This window comes from Plasmodium chabaudi, assembly GCF_900002335.3.
Source record: "Plasmodium chabaudi chabaudi strain AS genome assembly, chromosome: 14".
Lineage (NCBI taxonomy): Eukaryota > Apicomplexa > Aconoidasida > Haemosporida > Plasmodiidae > Plasmodium > Plasmodium chabaudi.
Window position 1 is genome coordinate 2,097,839 of NC_030114.2, and position 23,686 is coordinate 2,121,524.

Sequence of the window (23,686 nt, forward strand, 5' to 3'; positions counted from 1 at the left end):
ATGGTACAAAAAAAAAGGAAGAGAAATAAAGAAAAAAAAATAATAGGTTAATTTCGCTAAAAATACTATATATTTTTGGCCGTAAACATATATTATTAAAAAATACTAAAAAAAAATAGTTTTCATACTATTATATTCATTATTGAAAAGTATGATATTAGCATTTTCCCCTTGCTAATTTTAATTGAATTTTTCGTACATTTGAAGATTTAAAATAATTTAATGTGTTAAGGAATAAAAAATATATATATTAAAACTGAGGAAAGCTTAGTATTTTTTTCATAAAAAAACAACTTTAATAAATATATAAAATATTCTTATAACGAAATATTATTATATTGCATAATTTTTTACCATATATTTTTCGGAAATTTTTTTTGCCCGTTTCCACTTAAATAGTATTATATATATAAAGAAAAGCCAATTACTATAGCTGCAAAAATATATATACATTTTTATTTTATTTAGATTAATAATTAAATTATTTTTTATTTCTTCTACAATCATTTATGAGACACTTTTAAAAAATTAGGTACATTAATTATTACCTTGGATACGTAAATGGTTGTAAAGGCTATGTAGACTAATATGTATTCTCAGTATTGGATAATAACAGTATTTATAGTAATAAATACATAGACAAAATATTCATTTTATCGTTTCATGCTAACAGTATTGTATGCACTAAATTACATGCCACGTATATAACCACATACATAAATACATAGTCACTATCTTGGGTAATGTGCATATATAGAAATATAGATATACTAAATATATAATTGAAGATATAACATAATTGAATTTGTACAATACATATCACCAATCATGCTAAATCAAAGGAAATGCTTTCATCTCAGTATATTCAAATTAAAAAATATTTCTCACATAAAAAATTTAAAATGGAATGAAATAAATTTTAGTGATAAAAACTATTTGTTTACATGTACAAACTTTGAAAAGAAAAAACCAAACGTGAAAAATTTGGTGACTTATGAAAATAAAAACGCAAAAAGTTTCTATAAATATTCCAATAATAGTAATTTACATACTAATACACAGAAAATAGAAAATAATCATAAAAATGTATTATCTAAAAAAATGGAAAATACAAATGAAAATATTAATATGAACAAGCGATATATATCTGACGAACCTAATAAAGGCGGCAATCTTAGGAATGCTGAAAATGAGAAAAATAATGAATTAGATAGATATAATATGGAAAATATGAAAGATGACATAAAATCAAAGAATGGCAACTGTGATGATATTATAGATCTAACCCTATCTGATGTATGGTCAAAAAAAACATTAATAGTAGAATACAAAAACAACATATTCGAAATATTATTAAATAGGAAAGAAAAATTAAATGCTATAAATAAAGATATGATTACTGGATTATTGAATATGGTCAAAAGTTTAAGTAATGATGATAGATGCAATTTGATAGTAATAAGAAGCATCAACCAAAATTGTTTTTGCTCAGGCTCAGACGTAAAAGATATAGTTCAGAATAAAGAACAGGGGATAAATCATTTAAAACAACTTTATAAGTATATTAATTTTATTTCAAAAATCAATAAAAATGTATTATGCATATGGAATGGATATGCTATGGGTGGGGGGCTAGGTATATCTATGTATACAAAATATCGAATCATAAATAGAAATGTAATATTTGCTATGCCAGAAAATAAAATAGGGTTTTTCCCTGATGTTGGAAGCTGCTATTTTTTAAAAAAATATTTTCCACGAAATATTGCTTTACACATAGGATTAACATCATTGCGATTAAATGAAATGGATTTAATTAATTTTAAAGTGTGTACTAATTATATAGAAAATGTAGACCAATTCTTGAATGAATTATATAATATTAAAAAAGAAGACCCAGATAAATTTAATGAAGAACTTATTAAAATTTTAAATAAGTACCCTCCAAATGTTAATATTAATGCAAAACCAGTATTAACAGAAGAATTAATTAGTAATATCGACAAGTATTATTCATCTGCCAATACTTTAGAGGAATTAATAAATAATTTAAAAAAAGATGAAGATAATAATAATTTTTGTAAACAATTATTGTCAGATATAAACGCTAATTGTTATTTTAGCTGCCAATTATGGTTCTCATATTTTATATATAACTATGACAAATCTATGGAAGAAGTATTAGATAACGATTTTAAAATGACCCAGTATTTTTTATATCACACTAATACATTTGAAAAGGGAGTAACTGAAGTATTAATAAAAAAAAATAAAAATTTTCAGTGGAGTAAGGATCACGAAAATAATCCTGTGCAATTGGAAGAAACTATTGAAGATATTTTGATGAATAAAAATTTATTGTCTATTAAAGATGAATTTATATAATACACAACCTTGACTCAATATGCAAGGAAAAATTTGAAAATATCGTGTTAAAATAATTAAACCAAGTTGAATAAATAGACGAATGCTAAAATATGACAAAGCATACAACACTTGTGCTACAACCCCTTAAACATTTTAAGAGATGGCAAAAAAACAAAAAAATTGAATATAAAGTACACAAAACAACGAATTAATAGTGCATATAATTTATGCATATATTTTTTTGATATGCCGAATCGCATATAAACATGCATAAATTTTCGATGAAAAGGCGAATGCATATATATGAAAGAATACGCAAAGAATAAACACCTTCCATATGTTTTACATAAAAAGTAATTATCCTCGGAGATATGTCATTCAGTCTTTTTTAAATTTATATTAGATGTATGTTTACGCTTTCCTTTACGTTTTTTTTTATTAATTTTTTTGTAAAAATTATCATTTAAAGTATTTTTCGTGTAATTTTCTTCATCTGAATCTTTAATCGATTGATTACTGCTGACATCTAGCATGTTTTCATCATTAACATATCGAGAATTAGGAAATGTTCCGCCATTATATATACTGGTTAACTGCTTTGCATCTATTTCTTTTGAAATAATAGAATCACAACTAGATGCAGACCAAAATTTTAATAATTTATCATCTCCAAAAGATGTAAGTAAATGCCCAAATGGGTTCCAATCTAATAATGTAATAGAACATGGCTTATCTATGCCATGAGCAAATGATATCGTTTGTGTACATCTATTGTCATTAGTATTATAAAATTTTATATTTCCTTTATTATCTGAGCTAGCGAAAATATGATTTTGTATTGGGTTCCATGTGATATATGTAGGTTCATAATTTGCAGTAAATCTAGAAGTAGTAGTAGTAGATGTAGTATTAATAATATTGTCATTTTTATAAGAATATAATAATTTAAAATTTCTAATATCCCACAATTTAATTAAACTATCTTTACTACAACTTAATAAATAAATACCGTTATAATTCCATTTTACTTTATTAACATTTGCTTTATGGGCATTTATAGAGATAATAGGTTTAGTAACTCTTATATCCCATAAAGAAATTGTTTGGGTTCTATTTCCACTAGCTACAATATCATTTATTGGATTCCATGATAAGCAGCTAGTATTGTTAGTATCGATATTTTTACATTTTAAAGATTTTATAACTTTTCGAGTTTTTATGTCCCAAATCATAGGATCACATGTATCTGAACACCCGGCTAATTTAGTATTACAGCACGATAAGCTTATATCTAATACACATTTTGTTAAACCTTCAAAAGCATAATTATCTAATAAATTTAATGCAGAAGATAATATAACTATTTGCCCTAATGAATTACCTGCAAATACATTATCGTTTTTAGACCATTCTAAGCAGGAAACGGCACCTCCCCCAATTGGTATTCTTTTCATATCCTCAAAATTAAAATATACTCCATTCCATATAGCTAATTCACTTAATTGGGTGCCTGTTAATAACCTTTTACCATCATTAAACCATTTTAAGCTTGCTATTGCTCCTTTACTTTTATTTAAGCATGAAAATGCTAAATGTGATAATACGCCATCAAATCGATCTATCATATTACTGTAGCAAAATAATGGTTTTATTCTTCGTAAATATATTGGATGATTCACGTATAGCCTTCTTTCGAATTTTCTCTTGTATATGTCACTCTTTAGAAAATTGCAAACTGTAACAAAAAAATAAGTATGCGCATGTATGTATATAATATATGCAGAAAAGCGAACAGTATCCAGCTTATAAGCAAGTCATGCATTTTACTACTATTTTTTACGTACTTGATGAATTAAAATCAACTGCGGGCCTATCTATCCCCAACTTGGTAGGATAGTAACTGCTTGCATATTGCTCGTCATTAAACATTATAAATTCAAAGTATTTTAAAAATATATTAACAAAAGTGAGAATTATATGACTATTGTTTTAAGTGTTAAACACAAAAACATGTATTTAAAAAAAATAACCCTAATATTATGGAAAGTAGCTGCATATAAATAAATATATGCATTACTTCTCCAAATGCGTCAATAGCGGTAAGGCTAATAACAATTGATTTATCATATGTTAATAAGAAGCCATAAGGAATAGTTTATCAAATTATTAAAGAATCATGTAAATGAATGTAAGCTTGTACAACTTTCTCGAACAGTGTTAGTCAGGGTACAATAATTGGGATGTTATCCCTAACAATTCATATGCAAAGATAACATATATATTAATATTATGCCTTCAACTTTGTTTACACTATTTTCATACATTTTTAATCCCTGTTTTTGTCATTTATCAAGCCACATTTTATCATAATTGTAAAAAGCTATTTCGATATTTCAATAAAATTAAATTAATGGTATGTTATTAAAATTTTTCCAAAAAATACGAAAAATATTTTCAAAATATTATAAGTTTTTTCATTATTAAATTAAAAAAAATTATAGATAAAATAAAATAAAAAAAATACATAAAGAAAATACACGAAATTAATTAAAAGCACGTATATAAGTATTTTTATCTATGACATGATAACTATGGAATTTATGTATTATAATAATTATATGTATAAATATGTTTAGTTACAAATTTACCAAATAAAAAAAATATATATTTTTAGTTATGTCTTGAAAATTATCAATAGCTAATACAAATCGGTAAAATAATTGATAGAAAAAAGAAGAAAATACCACGAAAAATAAAATGATGTTAAACATAATTAATAATATAATTAAAAACATGTTAGTATATATATATTCATAGTAATAGTAAAATAAACACAAAAGAAAAGAAAATATAAATATTACCAAGTGGAAACTTTACATGTAATATTTTTATTTTCATATTGACTAAAAATGCATATTTTCATTGGGGCCAATGTTCCAAAGTGTGCTAAAAGTTACTACTATTTGTGTGTGGGGTATAAGCATATCCACTTAGGGTGTATTATATAAGCTTGCATTTACTTTATATTTCCAATTTTGTTTGTGGTATACCAAAGAGATACAACTATCGTTTGGTTATATTTTGTGCTTTTTTGCTATTTCACAATATTCTTTCAATGCATTTTTAAAGAATGTAGAAAAAAATACATAAATCGAATAATTTTCTTTGTGTAGAATATGCAATGAATAGTTTATAAAATAATTATTATCTAAATTCAAGTTATTGTTTTCATTTATCACTTTTCTTAAAAATAGCACATCAGAAATTTTGTTCATATAATTTGTACTTATATTAGCCTTAACCCCATTATCCATATGCAAAGGGCTGTCATCACTACTTCTATTATATTCACTACGACTTTCATCACTGTAACTTTTACTTTCATTATCACTATAACTTCTGTTGTCACTCAAGCTGTCCCTTTTATTTTCATTATCACTGTAACTTTTCTCGTCACTCAAGCTGTCCCTTTTACTTTCATTATCACTATAACTTCTGTTGTCACTCACGGTGTTTCTTTTATTTTCGGTGTCGCTATAACTTTTATCGCCACTTAAACTGTCTCTCTTATTTTCATTATCGCTATAACTTTTTTCGTAACTCACACTCTCCCTTTTACTTTCATTATCGCTATAACTTCTATCGCCACTCAAACTATCTCTTTTATTTTCGCTACCACTATAACTTTTCTCGTAGCTCGCACTGCCTCTTTTACTTTCACTGCCACTATAACTTTTCTCGTAACTCACGCTACCCCTTTTACTTTCATTGTCGCTATAACTTTTGTCCCCACTCAAGCTGCTCCTTTTATTTTCATTATCGCTGTCACCTTTACTTTCATTTCGTATATCCTCCTTGCTTGTACCATCACTGTGTCTTCCTTCCTTATCATCTGTTACTGTATTGTCCTTCATTTCGTTTTCACCAGTTGCCTCTTTATCACCTTCATTCATAACATTTTCGTTACTATTTGGACTATTTTTATCTCTTTTCATATTTTCTTCATTTCCATTCATAACATTTTCATTATTATTTATACTATTTTCATCTCTATTCATATTTTCTTCATTTCTGCTTATAGCATTTTCATTATGATTTGCAATATTTTCATCTCTATTTATATTTTCTCCATTTCCATTCATAACTTTTTCATCGCTATTTACAGCTTCCTCATTTATCTCATACTTTCCGGAGGACTTAATATCTTCAACAATCCGACCTAACTCATCGTTTTGACTATAATCGTTATAATTATGATTCACAGTCAAATAATCATAAGTTTGTTTACCATTTTGCGTATTTTTATTATATTCATCTCTTAAATTACCCCTTCCTTTTTCATTTTCCACTGTATTTATTTTAATATAACTTGTATTGTCAAAAGAATTTCGAGAAAATTGATTTTTTTGGGTGGATGATAAAATATTGGTTGCCTCTTCATCCAATTCGATATTAATATTTAAAAAGAAATAAATAAAACGACTTACAATAATATAAAACAAACTATCATATATAAGATTAATTTTGCTATTGTTATGTATATTATCAAGTATTTCTTTGTCTAGCGATTTAATGACGCGAATATATAGCCTAATTACGCAAGCTGGGATTTTTAGTTTATAAATAAATGGCATCATAAAGGTTAATTTGATTAAAAATGTTTTAAGCACATTTTTATCCATTAAAACATAAAATGATTTATCATTATATTCGATTAAATAATTTGCTATTGATTTAATCGAATAATTAAACAAATCTAAATTATTTAAAACACTACTATTTGAAGTAAGCTCTTTTTGAAGGTGGCATACCATTATATTAAAAGACACAAAATCTAATATAACATTTTTAATATAAAAATTGTTAATCTTGATTTCTGAATTAATTAATTCATGAGATTTTTCATTAAACATATCAGGATAATAATAATATTCTGTTAATAAGTATTTTAATATTTTAAAACAAGAGCTTTTTATAGACAACACTTTTGTTTTTATAGCTAATTCATATATATGGTATAAAATAAAATTATGCATGCTTATATTATATAATTCTGTAGGGTCTGTAATTGTATAATTAAAGTATGAAGAATTACTATATCCGAGTGTGAGGTTTTTAAAATTTTTAAAAATAAATCGAAGAATATAATAAGTTATACTATTATAATCTTTATTATTTCTATCATTACTTATATAACTATATTTTCCAATGATGCTTATTAATATCTTATTTAATAAATTTTTTAACACAGTAGGACAACTTTTTATATTAGCAGACAAATTGCATAAAGAGAACATATTTTTTATGAGATCCAAAAAAACTTCTTTTAAAGGTTTATTCTCATTTTTATAAGCATCATTAATATTTTCATTTGTGGTTATATCCATTTCATTTCCATTTTCTATAGATATACCATTGCCAATAGGTGTGTTCGATTTTTTATTATTGGATGAGATAGCTTTATGATTACTTTCATCTATTACTTTTTTTTCTATTTTATATATCTCTAAATTGTTAAGGGTTAAAAATTTGCACAAAAATTCGTAATTTGTAAAATCGGCATTATTCAAAAAAATATATTCTTTATTGAAAAATATTCTTTCATTTAATATTGGAGAAAAATCTTGAAATTCATATATAATTCGAAAAACTCGAGCTATTACTTTAAACTTTATATAATCTGTTAAATCATATAATATTAATAAATCAAGTAAATATTTTAAAGGCAACAAATGTAGAATCTCCATAATCTTTTCATCCTTGATTAAATAATATAATGATAAATAATAAAATAATTCATTTCCATTAAATAAGTTAAAGAAAAAAATTAATCTTTCTGTATTATATTCGCTATTTAAAACGATGTTATTTTCTTTCTCTTCGATATTATTTTTATCATTTACGCTACCATTATGTGTCTTATTATTATATTTGCTATTTAATATATTTTTTTTATTCACTTTCTTATCATGGTCATTTCTACTATTACTATCATCACTGCTTATATTACTAGACCAACTACTGTCAATACTTAAGGTGTCAGTGCTTCCATCATATTTATTCGAACTATCACTATTTTCGTGATTATGCATTTCAAAAGAATTCCTGCTGTCTAAATTTTTTCGATTATGCTCATTTTGCAACAAACTGGAAGCATCACTATGTTTGCTATGGCTTTTACTGCCCTCTTTTTTTCGTTTTTCTTTTTTTGCTTTTGCACCCAAAGTATACTGCATTAGTTTTTTTACTTCGCTATTATTGCTGCTTTGTTCACTATAACTACTACTAATATCATCTTCCATCGCTTTATCAGCAAAACTTGAATAATCACTTAATTTAGGTCTGTGCATTTTTTTCCTCTTTTTTTTCGAATGTGTATCAAGAACAAAATTATTATCGATTAATTTGACGTTAATTTTTTTCTTCCTTCTTTTTAGTTGCCCTCGATTTTCAATTTTGTTAAGCTGCTCATTTAAAAGCTTGTTTAATTCTAACTTATCTGAAGTCATATTCATTTCTTCTAAGGATAATATAATAGCATTTTTGATATTATTAAAATTTAAGCAATAGTGAAATGTTTTTTTATATTTATTAATATTTTTTTTAAGGTTTTCAATAGAATTATATATATCATCTAATTTTTGATTCTTTACACACAAATAATTTATATATTTTTTTTTTTTTTTGCTTTTGTTTTCTTTATTATCAAATACATTATCAATAGTAAATAAAATATTTTCTATAAACTTTATATTTAATTGAAGTTTATCAACAATGTTTTGAAAATAGGAATTTTTATATACATTAATAAAATTGTGAAAATTGAAGTTATTAAATTCGCTTACATTTCTTCGAATTTCATAATTGTATTTTAAATTTTCCACAATATTTAATGGATTGAAAAAATTCTTTAAATGCACATCATCTTCAGCTTCTTGAAGATAAAATACATCACTTTGTTGATCGGTTTCTTGTGTATATCCTTCCCCTGATCCAGTTTTATATCCATTTTCTTGTATGCAATAATTAAAATTATTGAATATACATTGTTTTTTATTTTCCAAAATAAAGAATGATTTTTTTTGATAAAAGTATTTAGCATATTTGACATAAGAATAAGAATGGCCAAAAATATATAATATACACCATGTATATACATATATTAATTTTGTTACTTCATTTAAGTATTGCTTAATTTCATTTGCCAATTTATCAACATCATTCTCAAAATTTTTTACATTATTATCATCAACAATATGTTTTTTAATATAATTATTATAGCTAGTTGTTATTTCTGCTATGAACTTTAAAAAATAATAATCAAATTGAAATATATTATCAGAATTAAATATACTTATAAAATACGATATCGTGTCTATACTCTCGACATAATCTAAACCAATATTTTTATTTTTTTGAATATTACTAACATCAAATGCATTTTTTAACTTATTGACATTTCTTATTATTTCATAAAATTTCTTTTTTTTTTTTGATTTATTCAAAATTTCATTAAAAATTTTCTTATTGCTAATATCATCACTTTGATACATACTATTGTACACATTACCAACAGTAGTATTATTATTATCTATGTTCGATTTTTTGGAATTGTTTTTTTCCTTTTTAGCATTTTTATCTTTTCCTCGATCAAGTGAATTTTGGTATGAGCCTTCACTATCCTCACTTTCGTATCGACTATTGCTATCTTCCATACTATTAGAATCGCTATTATTATTATAACCCCTAGGCTTATTATCTTCGCCTTGGTGCTTGGAATTATAATATCCCTCTTTAAATCCACTAGAATGAGTAACAGATTCTCTTTCCATTTCACTATCATACGTATCTGTGTTATATGACATCGAATTTCTGTTATAATTGTTTCGTGAATAAGCATTGCCATATTTATTATTTGTATTTTTTACGTTTTTATCACTACGCCTTTCGTCATAATAATTTTCTGTATCGATTTGTTCTTCATCATCATTACTAGTGGTATCATCTTTATTAAAATCATTTTCACAAAGTTTACGAAGCACTGTTTTATACTTATTCAAATATTTGGTGATATTAAAATCTTGCATGCTGATATCATCAATGTCTTTTTTGTTTTCTTTAGTATTAGTATAATTATTTCTTTTTGACTTGCCTAAACGAGTTATTTTATTACTTTTACCAAAATATAATTTGTTATGGTCACTGTAGTGATGTTTTTTATTAATATCTGATGCAATTGTATTATCTAATATAGCTTTTTTTCCTCTTTCATGATGATGTCTGGAGTTTTTTTTTGTTTTTTCTCCCCCTTTGCTACGACTTTTACTTGCAGGTTTATGCTGATTTATCAAGTTTGTGCTTTTCTTAGTATTATTAATATTACTCTCACTTGCTCTATCGTGTGTATTTTTGCTTTTATTTTCATTGATTATATCATAATCAAAATCCATATTGTTAAAATTAAGCAATTTATAAAAATTTAAATATTTATTTGTTTTTTGTTGCATAATATTATTATTAAAAAACAAACCCGATGTTATAAAAATGTGAAGTATTTCTGTTATAGTTGTTACACAATGGTTTAAATACCTAATTAGTGATTGTGAATTTTTATGGGACGAAAAAAATTCATTATCTTTATTTTTTTTTTCAATATAATATAAAACATTTTTTTGAAATGTAAATATTAAATATGGATTATTAAAAAAATAAAATAACGAATTAATTATTTTATCAGAATACATGTTATCAATTGCTTCATCACTGTATATTATTTCCACAAATGAATTTTTATCAGATTTATTATTAGGGGTTTGATTTGATATAAAAAAGTTATTTAATTTTTTATTTAAATAATCTTCTTGGTTATCATTTTCGTTTTTTTTTAATAAGTCGTTTTCGTCCATATTATTATCATTATATCCACTATTAGTTTGTCTTTCCCTTTTTGCAATATCATATTGTATATTATTATTTCCAAAAAAGAACTGATCATTAATAATATTATTACGCGCTTGACCATTATTGGTTTTATTTCCAGACAAAGGGCCATTATCCTGTTCATATTTATTATTAAAATTGTTAACTGCTGTAAATATAAACATGCTTGTAGAATTGTCAAATATGTTTCGAATTAGATAATCATTAATATATGTATATTGGAAAAAATTACAAAAAATTTTTATAACTTCATTATCCATTAATTTATACATTTTTAACCTTTTAAATATAAAAAAATAACTTATTATTTTATTTTTTCTTTCTTCAAACCCTTTAAAAAGAAACGAATACGAATTCTCATTTGATCTATAGCTTAAATCAAAATATATGTTTTTTAAAAAATATAATAAACATAATAAGTTTATAAAATATTCAAAAGTTTCATAAAAATCTTCATCATTTATAACAGTATCTGACATATCATCTACAGTTTCAATGTATGATTTATCATATAAATCTAATATATCAAAACTAAATTCACGTTTTTCTAAATCGTCTAAATTTATATCGTCAAATAAATTTGTGTTTAAAAATGAACTGGGAGTTTTAAAACGTGGAAATTCATTTTTTTCTGCATATTCTTTTAGTTCACCATTTTGAATACCATCTAAATTTTTACTAAAATTATCATACTCTTCTATTGTTTTATTTAATTGGTCTTCAAGCTTTTCTTGTGATACATCTACTATGTTCACTTCTGTGGTTTCTTCTTTAAAGTAGCTCTTTATTTTGTCAATTAAATCATTTTTATTTCGTTTGTCATAAACCACATAAAATTTCCTATCAGACAAAAAAAGGGAAGAAAAATATGGAAATACATATATTACATGAAATTAAAATAAATGTTGTTCTATGCTATGAAACACATTTAACATTAGATGAACAAAACTAGACATAAATTAAGCGAGCACTGTTAAATAAAATGATGTAAGTTTAACGAAATATTTTATTTCACTTTTTTTAATTTATATTATATTTTTATTCTATTTATTTTTTTTCACATACTTCATCTGGCGAACCATCTCATTAAAAGAATCTTGCGCATTGTCATAATCATTTTCCTCGATAGACTGGTAAAATTGATGAAAAAACATCAATATATCCTTATCTAAAATAAACAACAAAAAATAAACCATTGTATATGTATGTATATATATATGCACACACGCATAAAAATATTACATATAACAATTAGGAAATGTATGGAAAAGCAAAAAAACATGAACCACTGCTTTTATATTTTTATTTTATTGTTCTTCATTTTCATTACCTCCATATTCTTTTAATTCCCTCTCTAAAATGCCCACAAGTTTTCCCTTTTCCATTTTGATGCGTTTCGTTATCCTTTGAACAAATTTTACCCAACTCTTCGTTCTTTTCTCTGCGCTCGGTATATTTGTATTTTATTAAAATATATTTTTTAGTGTGCTCATGAGGATTGGGGGCGAAAAAGGTGATGAATGGATGAATGGTAAAAATATATATTTATGGTTGAACATAAATATATAACGAGAAAAATATATAATATAAAAATGGATATGTAAATATCTATTTATGCATGTATTTAGTAATATATATGCAGATTTGCGTCTGCATTATATGCTTCAACTTAAAAGTTAGCATATTGAAGCTTTTTTGTTTTTTGTTACTTTAAGTTCACATAATCTAAAACATAAGCAAATATTCGTATTTAATAATTTCATAAACATATATAAAATGATGGAAAATAATAAAAAATAAAATAATGATAAATATATATATAATAAAATGATAAATAGTTATGTTTTGCCAATATAAATAATCATTAAGTAGATGATGAAATTAATTGACATATAAAGAATACGAATACAAAAAAATGCATACATTTTACGGATAAAAAAATATATGCAATTTCATATATAACGAATAATCGTATTTTCAGTGCTTAAATGGTTTTGTTCATTTTGAATAATAAAATTTTTTGCTAAATGAGAATAAATATTTATGTATGCAATAGTGTGACATTTTCCCCCCAAGTTTTGTGAATTTTATTATGTATGGTAAGTAGCCATTTCAAAAAATTCATAAAAATATAATATAATATTATATTTAAAAAAATGTATATTGTGCAAATGTGTATCATTTATTTTATTATTATTTTTTATTTATTTTTTGCAAGTATGCTAAAATAAGTTTACAAAGGAAAATTTTATGAGAAATAGAAAATTACAAAAATACGCAAAACATCTCTTTTGTCTTAATTAAAAAAATAATAATAATCCCTAAGGATGTATTATGAGTAAAAGTTTGCTACTTAAATTTTAAATAGATATTGACTTCTTCAATTAAAAATAATATTTTCACGTTACAGACAAAAAAAGTAAATAAAAAATAATATGTATACATATAATTATATAATAAAAATATAAACTATAAAATAGCGAATGATATTATAATAAAATGAATGGCGAATTAATGCCAATATGAAACAAAATTGGAAAATATAAAAAGGCAAATAAATAGGGCGGCACACTATGATAAAAGATAATCATACTTGCTTTATCCCAGAGAATAACATTCTTCAAATAAACACAAAAAAAATGTAAAATAATGATGTCAACGAAAATACTGCGCATCATCCATATTTATATATATACATATGTGTGTGTATATGGGGTTAAAAACCTGATATATCTTGGTTATAAAAGTCGATCATTTTTTGATTTGTTTCTCTATTATTTGATATATGCTGAGGATAGTTATATTTTGCATATAATTTATAATATTGTATATTTTTAATGCTTGTTTCTTGTTGATCCTTTAGAGGAACAAACTTAAGAGGAGGTGTATAACCTAGTTGAAGCTTTCGAGCTAATAATTTTCTTAAAATAAAAGCAACTTTATCTAATTTTTCTTGTATCATTTCATGAGTAACATCTTTGTTTAATAATGAATAAACGATTTTACAAAGGGATCTATTTGATTTCATTTCAAGATGATGTATAGAAATGTGTAACCCTTTTAACAAATAAAATTTAAAATATGAATTATTACAATTTAATAATTGTTCTAAATGAGTATGTAAAAGCTTTTCTACTCTTACTTTTCTTCTGTTAACATGATATTTTATTGGGTCTAATATATGACGAGCTACATTTGGTATTTTTTCTTTAATAATTTTTGAATTTTCTAATTTTTCTTTCCTTATTTTCATACGTATTCGTGAGACTATTTCATCATACTTATTTTGTTCGCATATTTTTTGAATTTTATGACCAAACATTCCGTCATCTTCATAATATGGTTTAATATTTTCTTTAATAGGAAATTCATTATCTGGGTCTCTTCCATTTAAATATTTTTCTTTTTGGTGTTTTATTGCTTCTTTTTCTTCATCTTTACTTAGTTTAAAAGAATTTATGATTGATTTGGCCTCTTTAATAGGATTAAGCATATTACTCATTTTGAACCATCTTATTTTTCTATCTACATCACATTTTTTAAGATACAACTTATTCACATATTCATATTCATCATGTGTTAAATCCTGGTACAAACTTTTCCCTTTTAAACTTTCATAATCAAAAATCGAATTATCCTTTTTATTATTTTCAATTTCAAAATTATAGTTTTCTTCCTCCGTTTTGGAAATATCTGCATTTTCTGTTTTTTCATTTTTTTCCAACACATTATTATTATATCTATTAAAGTGAAAATCATCATTATTATTTCCACAATCTTCTTTCCTTTTAAGTTTTTCCATTTTTTTGCTCATATAGTTATCCTGTTTGTGATTTTTTAGATTATCGTTATTATGAGACTCAACGAATGAAGAACCATTTTTATGTTGCTCATTTATTTCTGAAATTTTATTTATCTTCATATTATTATGTAACGCTTTTTGTAACATCAATTTGTCTAGGTTCTTTGAATAATCATTTTCTTTATATGTCAAAATTTTTAATGATGGATTGAAAATTTTATTAATTTCTTTTAATTGATCTTTCTCAATTGGATTTTTGCATCCTTGTTTAAGTAAATATTTTTCAGTTTGTTCATTTATTTCTCGATTTTCAGGTATACTGTTTTTTATTCCTACAATATCAGAAATATCTTCTTCAATTTTTAAATTTTCTATATCTTTTAAAAAATTATCATTATCATCGTTTAAATATTCCTTTTTCAAATTATTAATTGACCAATATAAATGTTTAGTTTCCAAATCATCATATTTTTCATTTTTTGTTCTTTTTCTAAATGTGCTAAAAAAAAAACCTTTTCTTTTTGTAAGAATTAAAACTAACCTTTCGGCTTGCAAAAGTCTCATTTTACCACAACACAATCACAAGAAGAAAAGGATAATAACATTTTCTTTCTACTAATCAAAATAAAATTCAATTGATTAGAAATACAGGGATGTGTATTCATAAATATGTATCATATCTATATGCATATTTTGTGTTAACACTATGTGAGAAAAAATGTGAAATATTTTTCGAATTTCTACAGACGTTTTACATCGTCAGCTTCTGGTACTACGCAAATGATATGCATGTTTTTTTTCTTATTTAATTATTCATAATAAGTATATGAATTTATAGAAATGCCTGTACATATCATATATTTATGTAATTTAGTGTGATTACCCTTATGCGCTTGCATTTATATATAAGGTATATATTTTTTCCAATATACAACAAATATAGATATTATTAATATGTTTGATATAAAAAATTGCACTAAGATAGGTTTAATAAAATATTATTTTAGTGATAAAAGAAAATATAATACAACTATTCGTTAAAAATAAATAAATTTTTATACATCAACGGATACAAATGTATAAATATTCCCCTATGCATAGAAATGAAGTGGGTATTATAACTTTGGGTAACTTACGAATTTTATATAATATTTTTTTTTATTAATTTATAAATAATAATTTTATAAAGATAAAAATGTAAATTGTAGTAGATTAATAAATCTTATATACATACACATATATATATATATATATATATAACACCATGGCTATATTAAGAACTTGTGGCATGGACCTATGAGGTATGCTGTAATTATCCATAAGAAATGATGGAATGGCAGAGAAAAAATCCTTGTAGTTTTCATTTATCAATTATTTTCATATATACTTAAAATTTAAGCACATTATTTTATTACAAATCCAAAATTTATTATAGAAAATATTTTGATCAGTCATCTATTAAAATTGAAGGCTTTAAGTTTTCTTAGAATGATATTTTTATACATTAAAAAAAATGTATCAACTTAAACTACCAATAACTTTTTATATTTTTTCACCATATATGCATAAATACGCATATTGTATAAAAAATAAATAATAAAATAACTTACAAAAGGTTGAAGAGAATTTTGTTCATTTGTCTATCAGCCACAAACACTACTTATATGTAAATTCATAATAACGTAAACAGTATAAAGGGCATAATAGCTAATAATGTAACACTAATAAAATAATAATGATAAAATAATAATGATGATGAATGACTGCATAAATAACTACACATAGGGCATATGATACACACCCATAAAATACAAATAAACATTTATGTACAGATGCATGTATATCATATCTGATATTTTCAATTAAAATATTTGAAATATAACTATGCAAACATATATCAAATGTGTTAATAATGTTATTATTAGCGTGTGATAAAATTTGCACACACAATTATAGAAATGTTTGACACTGGAAAGCATCCATAGCGTCAAAGAAAAATGCATAAGCTAAATTTTAAAGAAAAAACCTGATATCTGTGAATCATGTGTATGCATTTTACACGTATTGCGGCATTTAAAACATGAGACACTACATATATCTAATATATGCATGTATATCAATTATCAAAGGGAAGAAATAGAAAAAAGCCATGCTTATTTCGCATTGACAAAATACATATTTTTACTACCGTAAATAATTCGCTATTTCAAAAAGTAAATTATCAATCTTTGTTTCCCTTTTATAGTTTAATCATTTTGTGTTGCTGCAGGATTCACCTAGCTTTATTTTTCTTAGGTTCCATAATACTTTAATATGGCTTTCAAGATCTTTCTCAATTGCGTCAATTTCTTTATATTTCATATTTTTCATATATGAATTATTATTTAACATTTCCATGTTTTGGTTATTAAAAATATTTTTAAATTTATTAATATCAATATCTGTAAAATTAATTTGTTCCTGTTGCCCATAGTTTATCGTATCGCTAGTTAGTTTATGTATATCTTCCGTTTTTTCATTATTTATATTATTGAATAATATATCATTATTTGGGGCTTTAAAATCATAATTATCATTATCAAAATTATTTGATGATGAGTTTTCAGCACCGTTACTAAAGCTGTAGTTCCCTTCGCATGTACGTTGGTTGCAATTATCAATACTAGTATTGTTATTCTTGATAGAATTAAAATTTTTATATATATCATATATGGCATTAGTTTTATAAAGCATATCATTGCACATATTTTTGTATCCAGTTTGTCCCTGACTTAATATATCATCATCATTATTCCCATTGCCACTATTACTATTATTGCATTCTTTCCAAAAAAAATTATTCATTTCATTTTCATCATTGCAATTTTTATCTTGATCTGAAGTATGAAAAGAAAAATTTGTGGGATTAAATAATTTATCCTGTTCGATTTCCTTCTTAAAGTTTTGTATGTTATTATTATTGATATAGATAGAGCGTCTATTATTTTTTGCCAAACTATTATGATCATTATTAGAACACATATCGCTCATATTATAAGAATTTTCATCAGCACAACATTCTCTACTATCATCTTTATGTATACCATTGCTATGACTGCATCCGCTATTGTTACTGCTAACACTATTACTATTGATAGTACTTGTAAAGTTCATTTCATCAGATCCTATTGTACCATGATTGATTTCAATTGCGTTATCAATAATTGATTTAATGTCTAAAGTTGTTGAAGAGTCCATTAACTTATTATTTTCATGAATATATTTTTGAATCATATTATCATCTGTAGATGAATTATATTCTGTTAAATTATTATCATTTTTCAAATATATATTGCTACTTAAATCTGGAACATTGCTATCTTCTATAGTGTTATTATAATAATTATTATTTTCCTTTAATAGTAACGACCTATTATTAAATAAATGGGAGTTCAATAAAGTATCCGAGTTATTATTAATAGTTGAATTTGCTGCTTTGGTTCTTTCATTTATTATAGTATTATTTAATTTGTTTTGATCATTTGTAATGTGATTTATAAATTTTAAAAACATATTATCATTAAAATTGGAATTATTTCGCTCTTCCATATTTGCTATATCCATAGAAGATATACTATTATTCAGATTTATATTTTTCTTTTTTAAATAATCATTTAATATATTTTCATCTTCAATAGACATAAAATCATAGAAATTATTTTGCTTTATCAAATTATCCGATCTTCCATTAATTTTGTTCATATTATAATAATTTGATAAATCTTTTATTTGGTAATTCGAACAATTGTCAATATTCCCATTTTTATTACAGTAATTGTTAATCCCTATATTTTCTAATTTTATATTTTGATTAGAATTTTTACACAACAAATTATTTCCTCCTTCATTCCTTTCGTTTAATTGGGCAGTTTTCTTTAGATTTTCAAGAACCTTAGAACTGAAATGTGCATCTATAATATTCTCGCTACAATTGCCACTTATATTATTATATAAATTATTGATACCTTTTTGCTTATATTTTTTCAAGTTACTTGCTTGATTAAATTGCTGTATTTGTGATTTTCTTTGTGTCTCATAATAAAATTTACCAGAACCTCCATTTTCTCCTTCCATGTTGTCCAGATGTAGAAGATAGTTATTATGCCCATTATTTATAATGCTGTTGGAATTAGTATTTACAGTTATATTATTGGTATCATTTTGAGCTACATTATTTACAATATTTGCATTCTTTTTCATATTAGAGTCCTTTATTTGAGTGCTAAAATCAAAATGAATGTGATTCGAAATGAAGTTGTTTTGTATAGTACCTAAATTAGACGCGCTATTCATTGAAGTAGAGGAATTTTTATTAGATGCATGAGAATTGGAGCCAGTTTTGTTCGATTTATTTTGAGTATTGTCATTATTGCTTAAATTAAAATTCGATGATACATTATTAGAGTTAAAAGATAGATTGTCTGGTATTAAGAATTGCCCTGTTTTTTTAAATTGGATTTTTAATTTTTTATAATTAATATTAATTGATCTTTGCACTAATTGGAAAGTCGAATTTAAATTTGATAGCTCAACAAATGCATATCCATTTTGCCTATCTATATTAACTACAAATCCATTATCTAATTGGTTATTAATTGCATCTCTTAGTTGCGCATTTGTTATTTCATCACTTAAATTTGATACATATACACTTCTACCATAAGAATTGTCAGGTCGGGTAGTTATATCAAATCTTGGCCCAATATTCGGTTTTTCATTGTTATTTTTATTATTCTTGCCCATTTTGTTATTATTTTCAGTACCATTATTATTGTCATTTTTTCCCTTATTTAATAACTTTTTTTCATTTTGTATTCTTGCCTTTTTTAAACAATCCATAATTGATATGCCATTATGATATTTTAAACAAAATCGACATTTCATTGGGCAATCATTTCCTCGATGAGAAATATTATGACAATTAGGACAAACAAAAGAATTATTAGGACATAAAGGCATTGGATGATCTAGTGAATCACAACTTAAGCATAGTCTTCCTTGCATAAATGCTTGCAACATTTGAGAATTGTTTAATATCACTGGCCTTTCTACAGACATGTTATTATTTCCCCCTTTCCTTAAATTTAGAGAATTGCCATTTTCTTTTGTACTTTTTTCATTATTATAACGATTATAATTTGCATTAGTTTCTTTATGCTGATTTAAAGAATTGCTTTGAGAAAATCGGGTCGAGACATTTTCATTAATTTCGGTACTTTGGTTTGTAGTATTTAATGTATTATTACCCATGTTTATATTTAAACAATAATTATTCGCAGTACTATTATCCACAGTTTTATTTATATCATATGTTTTAACTAGCGAGAGTTTCAGACCATTATGTAATTGAGTTATACTACCATCGTTAATTGATGTACTGGTATAAGTGCTACTTGTCATTGAATGGTTTTCTTTTTCATCATTTAATCCGAATTTATTTTGTAATATATTATGGCTAATTTGGTTCATTCCTGCATCAAATATAGGAATTTGTGTGTGAGATAAGAGTGGGCTCATATTATTATTACTGTCTATTATATTATTATTTTGTATCTTTTTTTTCTTTTTTTTTTTTAAATTACCTGTATTCTCAATTATTTTGTCCATATCATTGTTTGGCACATTTTTAGAAAAATAAATGGACTCAGTTGTTTTCTCACTAAATGTATCATTAAAAGCATTGTATATATTATTTTTTAATAAGTTAATAGTATTATTTAGATTTACTATATCATTACTCTTATTTTCATCTATAACACTTGCCACATTGTTATCGTTATCACATATTATGATCCGTTCACTTTTTTCATCATATTTTATATCTCTATCTTGGAATAAAATTGAATTAGATTCAGTACATGCGCAGTTATTTTTTTCAAAATTTTCATTACTATAATCTGATGCATTCCTCTGATTATTATTGGTATTCGTAGTAGAAGCAGCACTAACAGTGGAATATTTATCAGAAATAATTAAATTGGCTATATTGTTTCCACTTTTCTTTGATCCTGAATTTCCATTAGCAGATTTATTTGAAGAGGTAATAGAAATATTATTTGTTTCGGTATTATGTTTTAATGCCTTATTATTAATAATGCTTGTATTTCCATGTAAATATTTTCCATTTGAAGTATCATTCTTTTGATCAGTCTTATCTTCTCCATTGTTATTTGAATTGATTTTTCCATTTTGGTTTCCATTTTTTTTATTTTTTTTATTTCCATTTTTGTTCTTGTTACCTTTGCTATTTCCTTTGCCTTTGGAATTATTGGTATTTTTATTTTTATTTTTATTATCCCCTTTATCATCATTACCCTCAGATCCGTGATCATTTTTATTATTTTCTTCCATGATTTTTCTTCTATCACAATCACCAATACCATCATTATTGGTACTACTATTTTCATTCATATTGCTGTCAGAATTTTTTTCACATTTTTTATTCTTGCATATGTTATCATCTGAACTATTCTGACTGTTGTGATTGAAACCATTCGAATTATTATGATTGCTCTTTTCGATATTTTTATATATATTATTTCCAGTTGAACAAGTGCTAATATTGGTATCATTAGTTTCGTTGTTGTAACAATCTGTATAATTATAATTGTGTATTAAATTATTTTCCGATAGTTTTATGCTTTCATTACCATTTCCGTTTGTGCAACAAGCTTTGTGGCTATCATTATATGCATATAGTTGCTTATTTTTATCTGAGTTATTTGAGTATTTCATAATATTATTCAAGCCTTTTAAATCTAATTTATTATTTATACTATGTGCATAATTAAAACTATTTATAGATGAGTCAAAGCTTTTGAAATCGACTTCGTCATACATATTGCAACTTGAACTTTCAGTAATTGAATTATTTAATAAATTTATATTTTTACCGGAAATTTTCGAGTTTATGTTTATACCATTTTTATTATTAGACAAGTTATTATTATTTGTATTATTTATTTTATTTTTCTTTATCTTGTTTGACCTGTTTATGTTATCTTTGGTATTATTGTTATTGATTGAAGCTTTACCATTCTTTCCTAATTCACTATTACGCTTATTTGCTTTCTTATCAATAAGGTTGGTATCATTTTGCCCATCTGAGTTGTCCATGCTATTGTTATTAACCACGCTAGGAGCTGTAGTAATTTTGTTTAGCTTTATCCCGTTTAATGTGCCATTCATCAATACATCATTTTTCTTATTCTCGTTAGAACTAAATGTATCAGCGTTTGTTTTGTAATCTCCCATATTTTTATTGTCTATAGCGGCTGTAGGTTCGGAACTCAGATCATTGCTTTGAAAGTAAGTTAGTTCTTCTTCAAGCATCGTTCTATTATTTAAGTAAAAAAAACTATGATCGTGGTAATTATTAGCTACAGTCATTTTATGCATTATTTTTATTCCTACTTATTTCCCTATTATATATATATACATATAATAGTTCTATTTTTCAGAAAAAAAATAAATATATATATGTGGATATGCGCATAAACATATATAATTTCGCAAGTTCGTTCTTATTTTTTAAACTGAAAAATGGAAATTGCTATATAGAAAAAGTGAAGTAAAAATTAATGTAAAATAAAAATATGAAAAAGAAGAGAAAAAATAATAGTAAAATAAAAATAATCGTATAAATACTGGTGTACTAACTTAATTTATGGTTATAGACAAATTATTACATTATATAAGTGTTATATATAGCACATAGGTCATATATGTATGAACATGTATATATACATAAATATATTTTCTATATAGTTATAATATATGCTCTTAAAAACTTGTGGTTTTCTTTTTTAATTACATAACCCATAATTATATGTATTGCATATTTTGATTTCTCTTTTCTAGGAATATATAATCTTTTTGTCTTGTTTAGTTGATTATTTATATATTTTTTAGACCATAAGAAAATATATTTATCACGCATAAATTTTATGAACAATATATAATAAACAACACAAAAATTATATATAACTTCAATTGTCTTACGTGCAATGAATATTAAAAATAAAAGGTAATAAAATTACATAATCAGTTTTTTGAAAAGTGTGTATATATATGTATGCTAGTAAAATATAAACATATAAATAAATGATGTATAAATACATATATATGCATGTAATATATTTTATGTATTCTTTTTATGTAGAACTAAAATTATATGTACAAAATAAAAGCTCATATGTTAAAAAAAGGGGAAAAGGCTATATTATCTCAATTGAAAACAAGTTCATATATAATTTTACTTTTGCATATAAAATAGTTGTAAATATGTATGTCCAAACACTACCAATCACATTCGATAATGCTTATAGTAAATATAAAGAACAAAACTTACACGAATTATCATAAATTCGTATTATGATATAATAATAACAATATTATTATTTTTTTCGATTTTTGTATTCTTATGTTAAAAATATAAAAACGTGCGCATATATACAATCATACATGCATATACAATAAGATATTAAAAACATAATATATAATAATATAAAGAGTCTTTTTAAAGTTAATTTTAATATG

The 23,686-nt window shown here is 24.1% G+C and overlaps 5 protein-coding genes across 5 annotated transcripts; 1 reads left to right on the forward strand and 4 right to left on the reverse strand.

Moving 5' to 3' along the window:
- Window positions 1–828: 828 nt before the first annotated feature.
- PCHAS_1456700 (3-hydroxyisobutyryl-coenzyme A hydrolase, putative) lies at window positions 829–2,385 on the forward strand (the record flags this gene model as incomplete). The annotated part of the gene is made up of 1 exon (XM_739502.2): window positions 829–2,385. One exon carries the CDS (start codon window positions 829–831, stop codon window positions 2,383–2,385), a length of 1,557 nt encoding a protein of 518 aa, XP_744595.2.
- Window positions 2,386–2,741: 356 nt separating this feature from the next.
- On the reverse strand, window positions 2,742–4,296 carry PCHAS_1456800 (polyadenylation factor subunit 2, putative; the record flags this gene model as incomplete). The annotated part of the gene is made up of 2 exons (XM_016799815.1): window positions 2,742–4,102; window positions 4,212–4,296. 2 exons carry the CDS (start codon window positions 4,294–4,296, stop codon window positions 2,742–2,744), a joined length of 1,446 nt encoding a protein of 481 aa, XP_016655057.1.
- Window positions 4,297–5,441: 1,145 nt separating this feature from the next.
- Window positions 5,442–12,692, reverse strand: PCHAS_1456900 (conserved Plasmodium protein, unknown function; the record flags this gene model as incomplete). The annotated part of the gene is made up of 3 exons (XM_016799816.1): window positions 5,442–12,147; window positions 12,373–12,475; window positions 12,638–12,692. The coding sequence occupies 3 exons, from the start codon at window positions 12,690–12,692 to the stop codon at window positions 5,442–5,444; spliced, it is 6,864 nt and encodes a 2,287-aa protein (XP_016655058.1).
- A 1,331-nt stretch (window positions 12,693–14,023) lies between these two features.
- Window positions 14,024–15,673, reverse strand: PCHAS_1457000 (ribosome-binding factor A, putative; the record flags this gene model as incomplete). The annotated part of the gene is made up of 1 exon (XM_730166.2): window positions 14,024–15,673. The coding sequence occupies one exon, from the start codon at window positions 15,671–15,673 to the stop codon at window positions 14,024–14,026; it is 1,650 nt and encodes a 549-aa protein (XP_735259.2).
- Window positions 15,674–17,359: 1,686 nt separating this feature from the next.
- Window positions 17,360–22,546, reverse strand: PCHAS_1457100 (RNA-binding protein, putative; the record flags this gene model as incomplete). The annotated part of the gene is made up of 1 exon (XM_736872.2): window positions 17,360–22,546. One exon carries the CDS (start codon window positions 22,544–22,546, stop codon window positions 17,360–17,362), a length of 5,187 nt encoding a protein of 1,728 aa, XP_741965.2.
- Window positions 22,547–23,686: the final 1,140 nt, after the last annotated feature.